We start from the raw sequence: 15,228 nt of genomic DNA, 5'->3' as shown, positions 1-15,228 counted from the left end.
AGTATGACATGTCCAAGACCTTAAACTCAACTAGATTTGGAAATACTTCCAGATTTCTTTTAATTCCCTTAAAACACAGACTTTACGGAGCCAAATTACATAGACATCCCTAAAAACACTATTCCAAGTCTATTTTGTTTTCTTTTCTTTCTTCCCTGAAAAGATCTTTTTTTCTTTTTAATTACAAGTTTATCACTTTTTTTGCACTTAACATGCAATTGGAGCAATTAACAGTTTCATGTTCCTTTATTGGTCTTTCATAGCTCTATTATTTTCCCTCACAGCTCCTCCTTTTTTATTCAAATATTCTTTCCCCTTGGTGATGTTGCTGTGTGTGATGTACTTCACATTCCATGCATATTTTCCCTTTCTAGTAAGGTGATGTTTTGATTCAGTTTTCCTGAATGCTGGAATGTATGTGGAGGAAGAAAGATGTGAAACCAGCAAGACATGCCTGGAGTTTTCACTGGATCTTAGTATACCAGTATTAACCCAATCTCCTGTTGGTTTTGAGAGTATTAAAATACATATTTCAGTAATTTAAAAACTATTAGAATAGACATCTGAACTTTTATTAACATTTTAGAAACTGAAATCACACATCTGGTCAAGAAACTCACCAAAGGGAATAGGACTTTTACTTGAAAATAAGAAAATTGTAAATGTCTGTCCAGTAATTCCTTTCTATACAGTGATCCTTAGTATGAACAAATATATAGTTATTCTTTTATTTCTACACATTATATTTAGAAACAGAAACATGTACATTTTAATCCAACAAACTATACATTCATTTGGAACATTATGTTGGATGAAGGCTAGTGATGACAAATTTTTCACAGTCATGAAATTGAAATAAAAGTCAAATACAAGAAAAACCTCATTATTTGGAGAAATCTTTATTAAACATTTTAATACGATATTCAATAGTAAAAAAATAATGTCATGCATAAGTAGAGATTTTAGGCAGGGATCTCAGACAAGGCATGTGGTGAAATTGATTTATTTTACACAGAAGTTCAAAACATCTTTTTATTTATTCCTTTATGAAGACATGTTTAGAAAAAATGTACAATATCGGAATCTTTCACAGTTGTTAACAAAAATCTAAAAATAGAAATTCATGTTTTCGTACCCTGTATAAATACAAGCAAAGAAGATTTCCTTCAATTTAACTTCTAACTTGTGAAAACATTTGGGTATGGCCATTGTCCAAAGTTTTATAATATTCATTTGCTGTGATTATTTTCTGTTGATGCATTTATGCATCAACATATTCAACATATTTATGCATCAAAAATTCAAGGAAACATTCTTAAGTCAGTAGACTCTGATAAACTGATGGCTCAATTCCAAAATATTTTTAAGAAATTTTTAAAGGAAATATGCACTCACCACTTTTAATATTGGTTCTCCCTATACACAGATCAATAAAGAACAATATCCCGGCTTATGACATATAAACACAGTGTAATTTTTACAGGAAAAGAAAATTACCAGAGGATATATGATGAAATTTTAAGACAAATTGCATAATCTATTAAATGGCCCTCAAGAATGAAAAAAATAAAATGTCATCTACTATCAAAATAATGATCTACTTACAAATATTGCATCTTGCTTCTGCAGTTCTTTAAGAACAGCTGCTGTAAATAGGAAGTAATTTTGCTCAGATGGAAAGCATTTGATTTGACAGGGATTTCTACATTAATTATCCTTAGAGAATCATGCCCTGAACTTGTCTAGAGACTTCTGAATGCAAAGTAAAACCACCACATAGTTTTCTAGTTCAGCAGAATTTTCAATCCATGATATCACCAGATCAGTTCTGTATCTCCAAATTTAAGCACACAATCTGATTATGTAAGACGGAAAGGCAGATCAAGCCTTTGAAAATACAGATCCAGCTAACCAACATGCTAACAACTTTGGTACCCAACAAGGCCACCCCAGAATCATTACCATCTACCTAATATTAATATTCATTTTGCAATTTTTCACTATCTTGCTTTTGTGATTGCCTTTTAGTGATAATCACTACATGGTCATGTTCACAAGCCCATCAGAATCTACAGTCGCTGGTACATGTAGCAGTAACCTGAGTGTTACTAACAGCAGGAGTTTGTCTAAATGCACATATCAGTACAAAATCAAAGAAGTCTCTAAAAACCAACCTCCCTGTCAAACTGAGAACAGTAATATTGGCTTCCACAAAGTAGTCTGAGTTTACTAAAGAGCTCTGTATCTCCGCCTCTGGTGACATAATTTAATACAAAAATGAACACACAGCATCATCCTGACTACATTTTTTGGAGTAAAATTCATTTAGAATAACCTCATCACTGCCTTTTTGAAGGATAGATGGAAAGTAGCTTGCTTCCATCAACCTCAGCCAAGCAGCTTCCAGTGAAAAGCTTAACACCTCCACTTGCCCTTAGATCACAAAGTTGTGTGCCAGGAAAATAGCAAACATATCAAAGCATAATTCCCTTTCCCATCCATACATAAACTAAAAATTCATAAAAACAAGTTGAATTCCTAAGAATGGAACAAAGATAATTTTTTTAATACAGTCTGTGATTCCAGCCTCCCACAGAAACTGGGTCTTACTGGATTACTTCCAATTAGCAACACACGACTATACAACATCTTCAGCAACTGTGGTGTCAAAAATTTGGTAATAAACTTGATTTTTCATTGCGTCTCTGACATTATAGGACTTGATGAAACATTCCAGCCACGGCAAGTCACCTACCAACAAAATCCAAATTACTGTTCAATATTCATTTCTAATTTTTATAGAAGGCAAGTATAACTTGAGCAAGATATTAACTAGGATATCTAAATATATACAATAGTCAATATGAAGAAAAATTGTTAACTTTGAAATTCCAATTGGTATCTTTTAAGTTTCCCACAAGGTCTGAAATGGTGTTCAGTAACAGTCTTCCAAGACTTGTTGTCCCTGTACCAGCACTCCACAAAACACTTGGACCCAGTAGTCGTGCCACAGTATAAAATACATATATGTAAAGACTTTCCAATAATAAAATTTCATCTCCACATGTCTCAATGAGAAAATCCTTTACAATCTTTATTACAGGACAACGTTTTAAAGTATGGCAAAGACTCCAGGGTGATTGCAGTGGTCACTGACAGCCATGTACTTGGAGCATGCTCTGGAGGTTGGGGGTGCATCACACATCCATCTACCTTGGACATGTGTAATTTAGGCAGAGATACTTTCTGCCACAACACCTACACTGTACAAAAATCTCTGTAAATGGATTCAAATTAAGCATTGCTCAATTTCCATGGATATTTCCCATTGCAAGGGATGCTTTGAGTCAGCATCAAAAGCAGGATATCACCCAAAGCATGTGCTTTGGGAAAACGAAATTTCCTTTCTGTTTTCCCTAACATGCTGTGACATTCAGTATGAGGGTGTTCTGGTTAACTTCCATATGGATACAGATGGCATGTTAGGGGCTGCACAGGCATGGCTGTATTCACACACCACTGCATGCTGCATGAGAATTTAATGAACCATTTATTTTCTTTCTCAAAGGTAGAGTTAATATGAAAGACATGCTTCAGAACAAATTAATATGAACCGTGCTTTCAGGATCCAGCATTTTCCTGTATTGAGTTTTGCCTGTGCCTAAGTTGAATTCTATAACTTTTCATATGCAATAGCAGATTGAAAGACAGCTTTCCTCCCCCCCTCCCACCCCTTTAAAATAACAGCAAACTGACCTAATTTTCTTCCTGGAGGACAGAGCGCATTCATGGTCATCTGCATCTTTTGCTGAAGAAAATTACTAGTTAAGATTTCAGAGGCAGGAATTTGGAAAAACTTCTCCTGAAAGAGAACAGAAGAATATGAGGTGTTGAAAGAGCTGTAAAAAAATAATTGATTTTTTTACAGAACCTTGATTGCATGTTCTTTTAGGAATTTAAAATCAGGTAACACAACAGAAGAATAGTATTATTTCAAAAAGCTGTTTGGATACAGAAAAAACCCAAGCTGTCTGAAAAAAGTAATGCTCTTTTCTTCAGTACCCCTGACTATTTAGGGACTAGAGCCACCCAGATAGCACAAATGTCAGTCTCTATACATAACTGGCAGATATTCCTCAAGAACCTCCACAACCAGACAATACCAGATAATGTTAGGGCCAAAGAGGATGGTCAGTCCCCCTCAACAGTCCCTCACATCTTGAGAGGAACAAAATCACTTGAAAACAAGGGGCACTGCAACCTGGCTTTTTATTTGTGGAATTCTCTTAAAGCAAGTTTAATTTGCTGGCAGTTTTAGAAACTATGGAAAAAAGGCTTATACTGTGGGGTACACTTCTGAATGGAGACAGAAAATAATAAATGAAACATTAAAATGTTAAATAAACATTTTCTGTGTATTTTTAAACTACATACATTAAGCATGACTGAAAAAACTCCAAGTTTATTCTTTCCAAGTTTGTTAGCTGATTTTGGATCTCTAAAGGCTCATCATCTTATAACTTCTCATATTGAGCTAAGGTTTTTGGTAGTAATTTCTCATTATTGTTAAAATATACAAATACAGAATAATCTACCTTTGTATAATTTTTGTGTGACATGTTTAATGGCAATGATCAGAAGTTAGTGGATAATCCAGCAGCAAAAATGACACAGATAACTTTCTCTTCTCCTCTCTCTCTTCAGTCTTCTTCTGACTATAGAACTTTTCAATTTTTTTCCTTCACTGACTTTTCCAGTAAGGAGGAGAGGAAAGAAAGGCACTGTGTTCTTATGGAGGCGCAATGGAAGCTAATGTAAAGCTGCACTTCAAAGCAGCCCAGTTCCTTCTCAAGTGGTGCTGAAGGACCGGAGTTTAGGCTTGGAAACTCTTGGCTTGTCTTTGAAGTACCACCAGCAGGAATGCGAGCAGCTGGCACTTCAGAAGAAACTGTAGGTATTTTCCTGCAGCTAAACTGTAGTACTGAGCAGTATCTGCTAAGAAAGTGAGCCACCCTGAAGTAAAAATTTTTGGAATTCTGCATCAAGAGATGTTTAAATCTTTTTCCCCGACTTCATTTTGGAGTTTTATTTTTCTTGATGTAAAAAGGAAAAAGGACAGTAGAAGGAAAAGATTACTGGCTGAAATGGAGGTTGTAGTCTTTGATCTCCGTTGCTGTTAAAATACCATGTATTTTAAGAAAGAACACATTTTTTCCTGATATTATTTTTACTTATAATATTAAATTAAACAAGGAAGAGTATTCTCTTTAAAGTCCCAGTCAAAGTAATTTAATATAAGAGTGGAAAATGTGCAGATATATACACATGAAACAACACCACTGTGCAGAAAAAAGTCCCACTAAATTCTTTTTCTGTACAATTTTGTCACACCCACATTGCTGTGACAGGAAAACCATCCAGTCTTCAGTGTCTCAGGTAGCAGGAATGGGCATAAGTTGCTTCAGAGAAAGACAGGTTAATTCTAAGGTCAGTAAAACAGTAATTCTAAGATCAGCAGTTGAATAAACTGCTTCTGAAATCAAAGATAAATACCTGTACAGATATAGCTGCCTCCTGATCACGTGAAACAAAAAAAACCAAGGATTACTTAATGGAGAGATTCTACTGAGAGTTAAAAAAAAGAGGTGATGAGATTTTAAACTGATGCAGAAGTTAGTTATGTAAATCCTGAAACATTCCTATCATTCACACAGCATTCAGGCTGCATAATTTGACATTGCCAGTAAAAGAGAAATTCAGCCACAGGAATATGTAACAGTTTTTGGAAATACAAAATAATCTATCTTCAAGTGTCAGTTCTGTCTTTATGCTTTAACATTCTATACTCTGTGCAGTATTACCTTATAATATTGCAATTATTCCCACAAAACACTGTAGGTAACATAGAGTGAATATTTGTGCACATACATTTGCCATTTTAAAAACAAATAAAATCCAAACTCTCATCATTTGTAGAGTCTACCTTTACCTAATTTACTTACATTATCAAAAAGGTATGCATTTAGTGATCCTGTTTCATCAACCAGTGTAAACTTCATAATAAAAACATACTGGAGCAGTTCAATACCTAAAACTGAAGAAAAAAAAAATTGATATTTCTCTGAGAGGATATGCTGACTGCATGTAGCAACACAAGGAAGACATGAAGCACAGAATACACATAATTGTTGTGGAATAATTCCTTTCATTTGAGTACTATTTCTTGCAGACTCTCTAGAACATGGATTTTACAGAAAATAAAAGTCTAACTTGTGTGAGTCATTAAATAAGACTGTCTTTAGTTCAGGTCAGAAAAATGGTATCTACAAAAGGAAAAGCAAGATTAACTTTAAGGACTACAAGTACGTACAGTTCGAAGGTAACATCTACAATCAAAAATTCCTGACTTCTGCACTAACCTAAGTGTTACTACTGATACCAATGGTAGAAGAAACTAGTCAGCACATAAAGTCTTTTAATTCATACTGCAACTGTTCCAAAAGTAACTATGTTAATTCAACTGGTATAAGATGAATTAATTTTACAGCACCATATTCAACATGACCATGATTACATACTTTCTGTACAAAACTGCAACCCAGAACTGCAAATCAAAGCACTTCACATCAACACTTCAGAATCAAGGCACAAAAGTATTTCAGGATCATGTCAGCTAACCTTGTGCTATTTCAGTTGGTTCCCATGATGGTTGCTGTTCTGCTGCAATGGAACTTAGATTCTTCAGAGGCTTTGGAGTTGAACACTGCTTGCACCTAGCATTTAAAAAAAGATACTGAGGCTAACCAAACACTGATTATTTGTACTAGAAGCGCTCTACACAGAAAAAACCAAAACCCTGATTTTGTTACACTGCGGAAGTGCAGAGGTATTTCTATTGCTTGAAGTAACTATTTCACCATACACACCAGCTTTAGAGCACAACAAACCCCTTAATGCTGTTTTTGAACTATCAATGAGGAGAAATAGATCTGGAAGACTACTTCAGTGATTAGGCAGGAATAAAACTGTACATCAAAGCTGAGAGAGCTGGAGTTGTTCAGCCTGGAAAACAGAGGGTTCTAGGCAGACCCTACTGTGGCCTCTCCATATATAAAAGGAGCTTATAAGAAAGACAGACTTTTAACCAGGGCCTGTAGTGAAGAACAAGGAGAAACATTTTTAAACTGAAGGAGGATAGATGTAGATTGTGCAGAAAGAAGAAACACTTCACAAAGAAGGAGCTGAGGCACTGGAACAGGCTGTCCAGAAACACTGTGGATTCCCTACACCTGGAAGTGTCCAAGACAAGACTGGATGGAGCTGAGCAACCTGGTGCAGTGCAAGGTGTCTGTGCCCAAGGCAGGGGGTTGGATTAGATGACCATGAGAGGTCCCTGTCAACCCAAACCATCTAAGATCACTACACTGCTAAACATATGCTCATATGCCACTATTTCTCACTTTGTAAATGTAGTAATGAATCTGAACTTACAGCACAGTCTAAACCTATTACAGAGTTACAGGAGAAATTTAGCTTTGCCTATGTTGAGAATGTTAACTAAGAGTTATTAAAACAATCTATTTTATTCCTGGTGTATTTATATCAATTATAAATTTTACATGTGACATAGTAAGCTAATGCTGCAAGTGGGTGGAAATATTGAAGAACTGTTTTCAAAGTTGCTCCCATTTACCTCAAGGAATGAAATTACCAAACAAAACCTTTTGTTCCAAATTAAGCTTATGTATAAGCTTATTACAGTTAGAACTTGAAATAAATATTATCTTTTAGAATGATATGCAAAGCATGCTTTTTAAAAATGAATAAAACTGCTTCTGCTTAAGTGATATAGTCAAGTCACTTTTTTACTTTAAAAAACCTACTCAAACTCCAATAAACTAACTTAACTGTGAATTTTGCTTTTTATATTCAGTGTGCCTATGTTTATTTTTATATATAAATGAATATACATGCAAATACACACACATATAATTCATTCCACTGTACTGAATCTTTTCTAGGCTTTGCTAAGTATATGCCACTGATAAAAACGTGCATGAAACATAGCTCTGAAATGTCAGCATATTTGTAAAGTTCCTTCCTAAGCATCTTATAAACCATTTACTTTTATAGTCCAACCATTTGCAAAGAGAACAATGTCTGAAGGTGAGTTGTGTATAGCTGGGGAAATATATGGATACGGATTATGAAAGTACAAGCAGAAATACTTTGTATTGGTGAAGATCCTGTCCCAGTAGGAGTACCCATATACTGCCTTTATTTAAAAAAAGCAATATCTGTAAAGGTCAAAACTATATATGACAGAGAGAAACAATTATCTGTATTCATTTTATGGATAGCCCCTTATGGGAAACTTTAGGGTTCACAGGAAACATGGAATATTTCTGCACAGAAATGTTTTTACTGCCTGCAGACCTAGCACAGTGCCCCACTGCATGGTGCTCTAACTGAACTGCTGAGAGAGGACTCAGTAGCTTGCACAGAGGAGATTGGTGTTTCTGAGCTCAGTAGCTGCATGTTGCTGGGCACTGGGGGAACACACTGCTGACTGCTCTCACTGAGCAGGAACATGGCATTGCACGGCAGATCACACAGACCAGACTAGGTGTGGGTACTGTATTCCACAGCTTCGGAACTGCTGAATTTAGAAACCTGTTGAAGTCATCTCTACAGTGAATGACAGCCACCAGGTAAGGCACTCTGCAGTGCTGTGGATCACAGTAAGTTACAAATGGTAAGGAAAGGCTGTCCAAAATCCCTTACTGCTTCCAAACTTCAAGCTTTCCCAACACTAAGAGAGAGAATGAGTTGTAGATTGACAGGCTATTTAAATATTATCTGTTAAGTTGTGTGTACATATATATATGTATATGTATATATATATAACCCCTCAGCATACAGTTTTAAAAACAACATATGTTTTGACTTCAGTCTAAATGAGACCAGAAAATGGAAGATGCAGACAAGAAGAGGTATTCAGGTACTTTGCACTCCATGTGCGTTTCCATTTCTACAGCACACTGCCCTGCCCACACACCACAGACAAGACTGAAACTGGAGCGCTGTGTAAGATTTATAGATCAAGAGCCAAACTGCAGTCAGTCCTTTGATACCAGGTATCAGATGATATGGCATTTCATCCCTGATGTCTGTACTGTGGATCATGCCATGTGTTTTACAGAGAATCTTTGGGTGAATTATCCCTTCAAGCACTGCAGTCTGAATTCTTGAAGAAAATGCTATCTATTACTGCAACTAGTGAAATATCAACAAATACTTTTAACCTACCCATAATATTTCACATTCCCTTTTAGAAGAAAAGGAGCTGAAAGATCTAGTAATTCAAGATCATCTTCTGTGGATCTCACAGGAATAATGCACTTGAATCTTTTTGTAAGCTTCCAGATTTCTTTTAGCGTTCCACCTATTAAAAACAAAAAAAACATGGTTCCTTAAACAGTAGTCAGAAATAAATTGAACAACTTACTCAGCTGATTTCAAGGCCTTCAATAATAATTGATATCCACTACCAAACTCAAAAGAGTCCAATACCTTCTCACTTTTACTCAACAGCAGACTCAATTAAGAAACAAAGACGGACATTAATCAAAGCAGATGCCTCAAAATCTTCCTCATAGCTAACACTGTAACCAAGAGGTTGTACTTAGTCAACATCACTTTCATATAATTACTCCTATGATTTTACTAGCCATTTCCTTAGAAAAAAACAAAGCAACTAAACTGACCTTTTATATGCACATATGCATACACAGACCTACTTAGTTGCTGACACTTTAATATCTGAAAATAGATTTACCGAGTTGCATTGCTCAGCTGTTCTAGGAAAAGAGAAGAAAGAGATTTTTTTTTTCCCAGAAAGAAAAGGTTAGATTGAAGTTAGTGGGGAACATGTCAGAAATAAAGCAGCTATCAGAACTAATTTATTATAGAAGAAAGCAGAAAACAGAAGGGGTTTTGTCATTGACCCTCACACAAAGGACCACCTGACTTACATTTGCTTATTCACATCACTACTTGAGCACAATTGAAGGCTTTGTTTTGAACTCTGAATGGTGCTATATGCAATTCATGATTTTTATTAATATTTTAATACTCAATAGCATTCTTGCTATATTGCTTTGTTTAAAAGTCAGTGGCTATTTCTCTTTCCTGAGGAAATCTGATAAAAACCACACCAAACCACGGAGAGGAGCTCTATTAATCTGAAACAACACTGACATCCAGAGGCTGACAAATTTAATTGGAGGCTTGTATGACTAGAAGCCTTTCAAAACTTTCTACATCAATACTAAAAATAGGCTTGTTTAGAAGACTTGGCAAGTTTTTAAATCAGAACTGAAAAACAAGTAAGCACAGATAGGAAAAAAACCCCAAACATTCAGATGTTAATTTTAGCATAATCAACAATAAACAATATTGGCAGTTTTAAAACAGACAGAAGCAGCTTACAGACTACAATCTCCTGTTCCAGACTACAATCACCTATAGTTCCAGCTCAGTTTTTCTTTTCTTTGAAGATACCTTTGTGATCATCACTACTTACACTGAATACAACTTCAACACATCTTTACTTCATACATACACAGAGTGGACACAGCACTGTAAGAATTGGTATATTTGCAATTGACCTTACCTTCTATCATGATCAAGGTGTCTTCAGGATGTTGAAGCATTTCATCATGCTTCACAAAATGGATGGCTATTTCCCTCTGTTTCTGCTCTTGTGTAGTCCATGTTACAGATTCATACCAGGATGTATTGTGTAATTCTGGGTTTGGGGCAGTACCAGCAGAGCCGTGTAAAATGAAGTCGAAGTCATCTCTATCTGGAACTTCTTGCCTAAAACCAGTTCCAAACTGAGTGAGTATGTTCTAACAGTTTCTCCTTAGGCAATCTACTAACAAGGATCACAGTACTCCAAATAAATATTAGAATATAGTCATGAGAGTCCAAGGACATACAGGAAAAATATCCTCATTGTTTTATCAGTTTAAACATTAAGAGTTGTATAGTATACTATGACTTTCCATGTTAATAAATACTTTAGTCAAAGGTATTTCATTAATTTATTTGGAAACTATTATACCTCTTTGAATATCCTATTTTAAAACTGTAATAACGAAACACTTAAGATACTTCTATACAATTATGGTATGGAAAAAACTGTACTGCTGCATTTGCAAATAAAGAAAAATTTTTGTTTTGAAAGTACTCAAAGGATTCTGTAAATGGAACTCATCTGATGATTTAAAAATTTCCCACTTATTAATGGTGAGTTTCAAATCTTTGCACAAAATGATATAAATTTATATTCAGCTTATCTTACACAAAAGTTGAAAACACACTGAAAATCTAGGCATCCCAACACATACAAAGCAATTCCTAGTTACTTATACTGTGTAAAACACTTACAAAGAGTTGCATTTGGAACAATGAAGTTTAACAGACTGATGGAGCTTCTGGGGTTTGTAAGTTCTCAGCTTTGCTCTAATGCGATACTGTTGAGGAGCTGTGCTGTTTGTTATGGTTTTCAGTTCTGTGTTACTCAAATCCTGATGATCTGTTAATACTGCAAAACAATACACAGAGAGATGAAACAGCACCACGCATACTATTGATCACTAAAATATTTGTAATACTGGAAATGGCAATTGCAGGTATGCACTTCTCCTAATTTCCAACTTTTCTTTCCTTCCCAGCTGCAGGCTCAGTTTTATCAACAGAATTACAGTCAGTAGAATAAACCACATCAGGCTGCAGGCGCATGGTGCACTTCAGGGTACAGAAACACAACATGAACAAAAACCAAACGAAAGTAGAATGTACAAATATGCTCCATTCCTCTAAAAAACAAATACATGCATTTATGCTATTGGAATTTATATTCTTACAACAGCTCTCCCTAGAATAACCTTTGAGATAATGTTTCAAAAGTACTTTCGTCCTTCAGCAAAATTAAAATTCACCTTACATTCAAAATGTTACCTACCTGTAACAGATAACTGCTGACATCTCTGTAAGTGCAATTCAAGGTCTAAAATAAAGAAGAATTGTCTAATTATTGTCCTTCCTTCTCTTCTTTTTTATCATACAAAACTGGACATATGGACACATACAAATAGGTAGGTACAAAGATAGACAGGTAGATACACACAAAACCAAAAGCTGAACAAATGAAAATCCCAATAACATATCAAAACAATACAACAACAAACAAACAAAAAACCCCAGCAAAAGTAAGCAGGCGACATACACTGAATATCAGGAGTTAATATATTAAAAGGGGAAGTTAGCCTATACATTAAATAGCAATTCTTATCAAAGGGAACACTTTTCAGAAGTATACTGTGAATGATCTGCTGTAATAAATTGTATCCATCCCGTGTGATCCTTCTGGACAAGAACATAAATACATTATTCTAAGAACAATACAGACTGCCTGGTCTCCCCTCTGAACAACCTCAACTACAGACAGCAAGTGCACTAAAGAGGCACACAATTTTTTCTAAATTTTCATTTATGGACTGGACATGAAGCATTTATTTATTCTTAAGTTTTGCATCCTTTTAGAAATGTCGTATGTTTTTATATTAATAGCTGAGTAACACAGATTTTTAAAAGCTAGAAGCAAAGATACAGACTATGTCAAACCAGCTTTAGAGTTTAATTCCCTTTTAGATATTCTTTTCGTAGGCTAAAAATACATTCAGAAAATAGTATGGGGTCTGTAGAACTGTCTATAAGATATCACTGTTCCATGGAAGTGCACCTTACACCTCAGCCACTGACACAACTTTCCATCCAACAGCTTAAGAAGGACTCCTCAACAGGCAGCTGTTTAGCAGCATTTTCAGTGCCTGTCCCTGCAGAATCGCCCTTTAGAGGGAAGCACTTATATAACTCTACTTTGTGATCTAATATAGTATGATTAAGAACACCATCTGTGTTTAAGAATTTATTCACTAACTCCTACAAAAGTATCTTTCCATGTAATATGAAATGCTTGTGCTGGAAGACAAGAAAGAGTAATGTAAATTTCCAGTCTAATAAACTGAAAGAATTCTCTAGGGCTTTGAATGTGAAAGTAGCATTACACACATAGAGAAGCAGTAACTGTGACCTTATCTTGACCATATATATATATATTGGAAGAAAGAGCAAATAGCTTTCAGTTGCTCTTACCTGTAACATTGCCAAAAGTGCTGTCAATGTCCATTGAACACATGCTTTCCATATTCTGACTGTCTGTCAGAGTAACAGATTCTAAGAACCTAAAGACACATGGCAAAATATTTTATAATCTAGAGAAATCTTTTATACATTATCATACACACACACATATATATATGGGATTACACAGACATTTACATGAAACCTATTTATATACACAGGTGTAATGTTCAGACATAAATGTTCCAGCAGAGCCATAAAACTCAACTGAACGAGAATTTTCAGAAGATGATATTAATGATGCAGACAAGACACTTTCCAAATCACTTCTGGAACACTAAACAAAAAATAGTGCCAAAAGAAATAGGTACTACTAGAAACAGAATTCCTGATAATGGAATATGGACTTTGGTTACTTAGCCTTTCCTAAGGAAGAAAAAAAGTTTATAATGTTTGAAGCAGGGGCAGATCACTCAGCAGGACTACAAGGATTTCATGCAGGCAGAAAATTAGAAGTGCCAAAATCTGACTAGAACTTAATATGGCTACTGCTGTATGAGACAACAAAAATAGCTTCTCCAAATATATCATGAACAAAAGGAGGGCTAAGGAGAATCTCCATCCTTTATTGGATGTGGGGGGAAACAGTGACAAAAGAAAAGACCAATGTACTTCATGCCTTCCTTAACTCCATCTCAATAATAAGAGCAATTATTCTCTAAGTATCCAGACTCCCGAGCTGGGAGACAGGGATAATCTAAGAGCAAATGGTCACTGACCTGCTACACCACTTACACAGGTTTAAGGGGCTGGCTGGGATCCACCATGAATACTGAGGGAGCTGGCACAAGTGCTCAAAAAGCCACTTTCTATTATTTACCAGCAGTCCTAGATAAGTGAGGAGGCCCCAGTAGAATACAGATGGTTATCTACAAGAAGGGTCGGAGGGGCGATCCAGGGAACTACAGGCCTGTCAGCCTGAGCTCAGCGCTGGAGGTCATGGAGCAGATCCCCCTGTGTGCCATCATGTAGCACATGAAGGACACCCAGGGGATCAGACACAGCCAACAAGGGTTTATGAGACACGTCCTGCTTGACCAACTTGATCTCCTTTTATGACAAACTGACCTGCTTGGTGGATGAGGACACAGCTGGGCATGTAGTTTACCTGGACCGTAGTAAAGCTTTTGACACAGTTTCCCACAGCATTCTCCTGCAGGAACTGGCTGTCACGGCTGGGACAGGTGCATATTTGCTGGGTAAAAAACTGGCTGGATGGCTAGGCCCAGAGAGTGGTGGAGAATGGAGTTACCTCCAGCTGGTGGCAACTCACAAATGGTGCTGCCCAGGGCTCAGTACTGGGGCCAGTTCTGTTTAGTATCTATACCAAGGATGAGGACAAGGTGACTGAGGGCACGGCACCCTCAGTAAGTTTGCAGGTGACCCCAAGCTGAGCAGGAGTGTAGATCTGTTGGAGTGTAGGTAGGCTCTGCAGAGCACTCTGGACAGCCTGGACTGATGGCCAAGGCCAAGGGTATGAGGTGGAACAAGGTGAAATGCACTTGGTTCACAACAACCCCATGTAGCACCACAGACTGGGGCAGTGTGGCTGCAAAGAGGCTCAGCCAAAAAGGACCTGGTGAAGGGGCTGGAGCACAAGTCCTGTGAGAAGCAGCTGAGGGAGCTGGCATGGCTTAGCTTGGAGGAGAGGAAGCTCAGTGGGGACCTTAACACTTATCTCTAGAACAAGGGGACAGGAAGTTGTGTTGAGGTGGGGTCAGCCTCTTCTCCCAGGCAGCAACTGACAGAAGGAGAGGAAATGGCTTCAAATTGTGCCTGGGGAGGCTTACATTAAATAACAAGAAAATTTTCTTCACAGAAAGGGTTGTCAAGCATTGGAAAAAGCAGCTCAGCCAAGAATCATCATCCCTGGAGGTGTTTTAAAGTCATGCAGATGTGGCACTTAGAGACATTGTTTAGTGGGGCACTTGGACCAGTGGCACTTGGACTTGATGA

The 15,228-nt window shown here is 36.7% G+C and overlaps 1 protein-coding gene across 2 annotated transcripts in view; it reads right to left on the bottom strand.

Annotated features, from left to right (window-relative positions):
- Positions 1–821: 821 nt before the first annotated feature.
- POT1 (protection of telomeres 1) overlaps positions 822–15,228 on the bottom strand; it is a 56,413-nt gene continuing 42,006 nt past the window's right edge. For both annotated transcript variants that reach the window (XM_084205628.1, XM_084205629.1), the window contains 9 exons: positions 13,225–13,313; positions 12,032–12,076; positions 11,455–11,611; positions 10,676–10,881; positions 9,310–9,445; positions 6,679–6,773; positions 6,003–6,094; positions 3,757–3,862; positions 822–2,751 (listed from right to left, as the gene is read on the bottom strand). In XM_084205628.1, the coding sequence (XP_084061754.1) occupies positions 2,639–2,751; positions 3,757–3,862; positions 6,003–6,094; positions 6,679–6,773; positions 9,310–9,445; positions 10,676–10,881; positions 11,455–11,611; positions 12,032–12,076; positions 13,225–13,313 (1,039 nt within the window). In that variant the 3' untranslated portion in view covers positions 822–2,638. The remainder of the gene's footprint in view (positions 2,752–3,756; positions 3,863–6,002; positions 6,095–6,678; positions 6,774–9,309; positions 9,446–10,675; positions 10,882–11,454; positions 11,612–12,031; positions 12,077–13,224; positions 13,314–15,228) is intronic.

Source organism: Fringilla coelebs (assembly GCF_963513975.1).
Source record: "Fringilla coelebs genome assembly, chromosome: 5".
NCBI lineage: Eukaryota > Metazoa > Chordata > Aves > Passeriformes > Fringillidae > Fringilla > Fringilla coelebs.
Note: the sequence above shows the minus strand (reverse complement) of the source record. Positions and strands in the feature narration are given on the sequence as shown.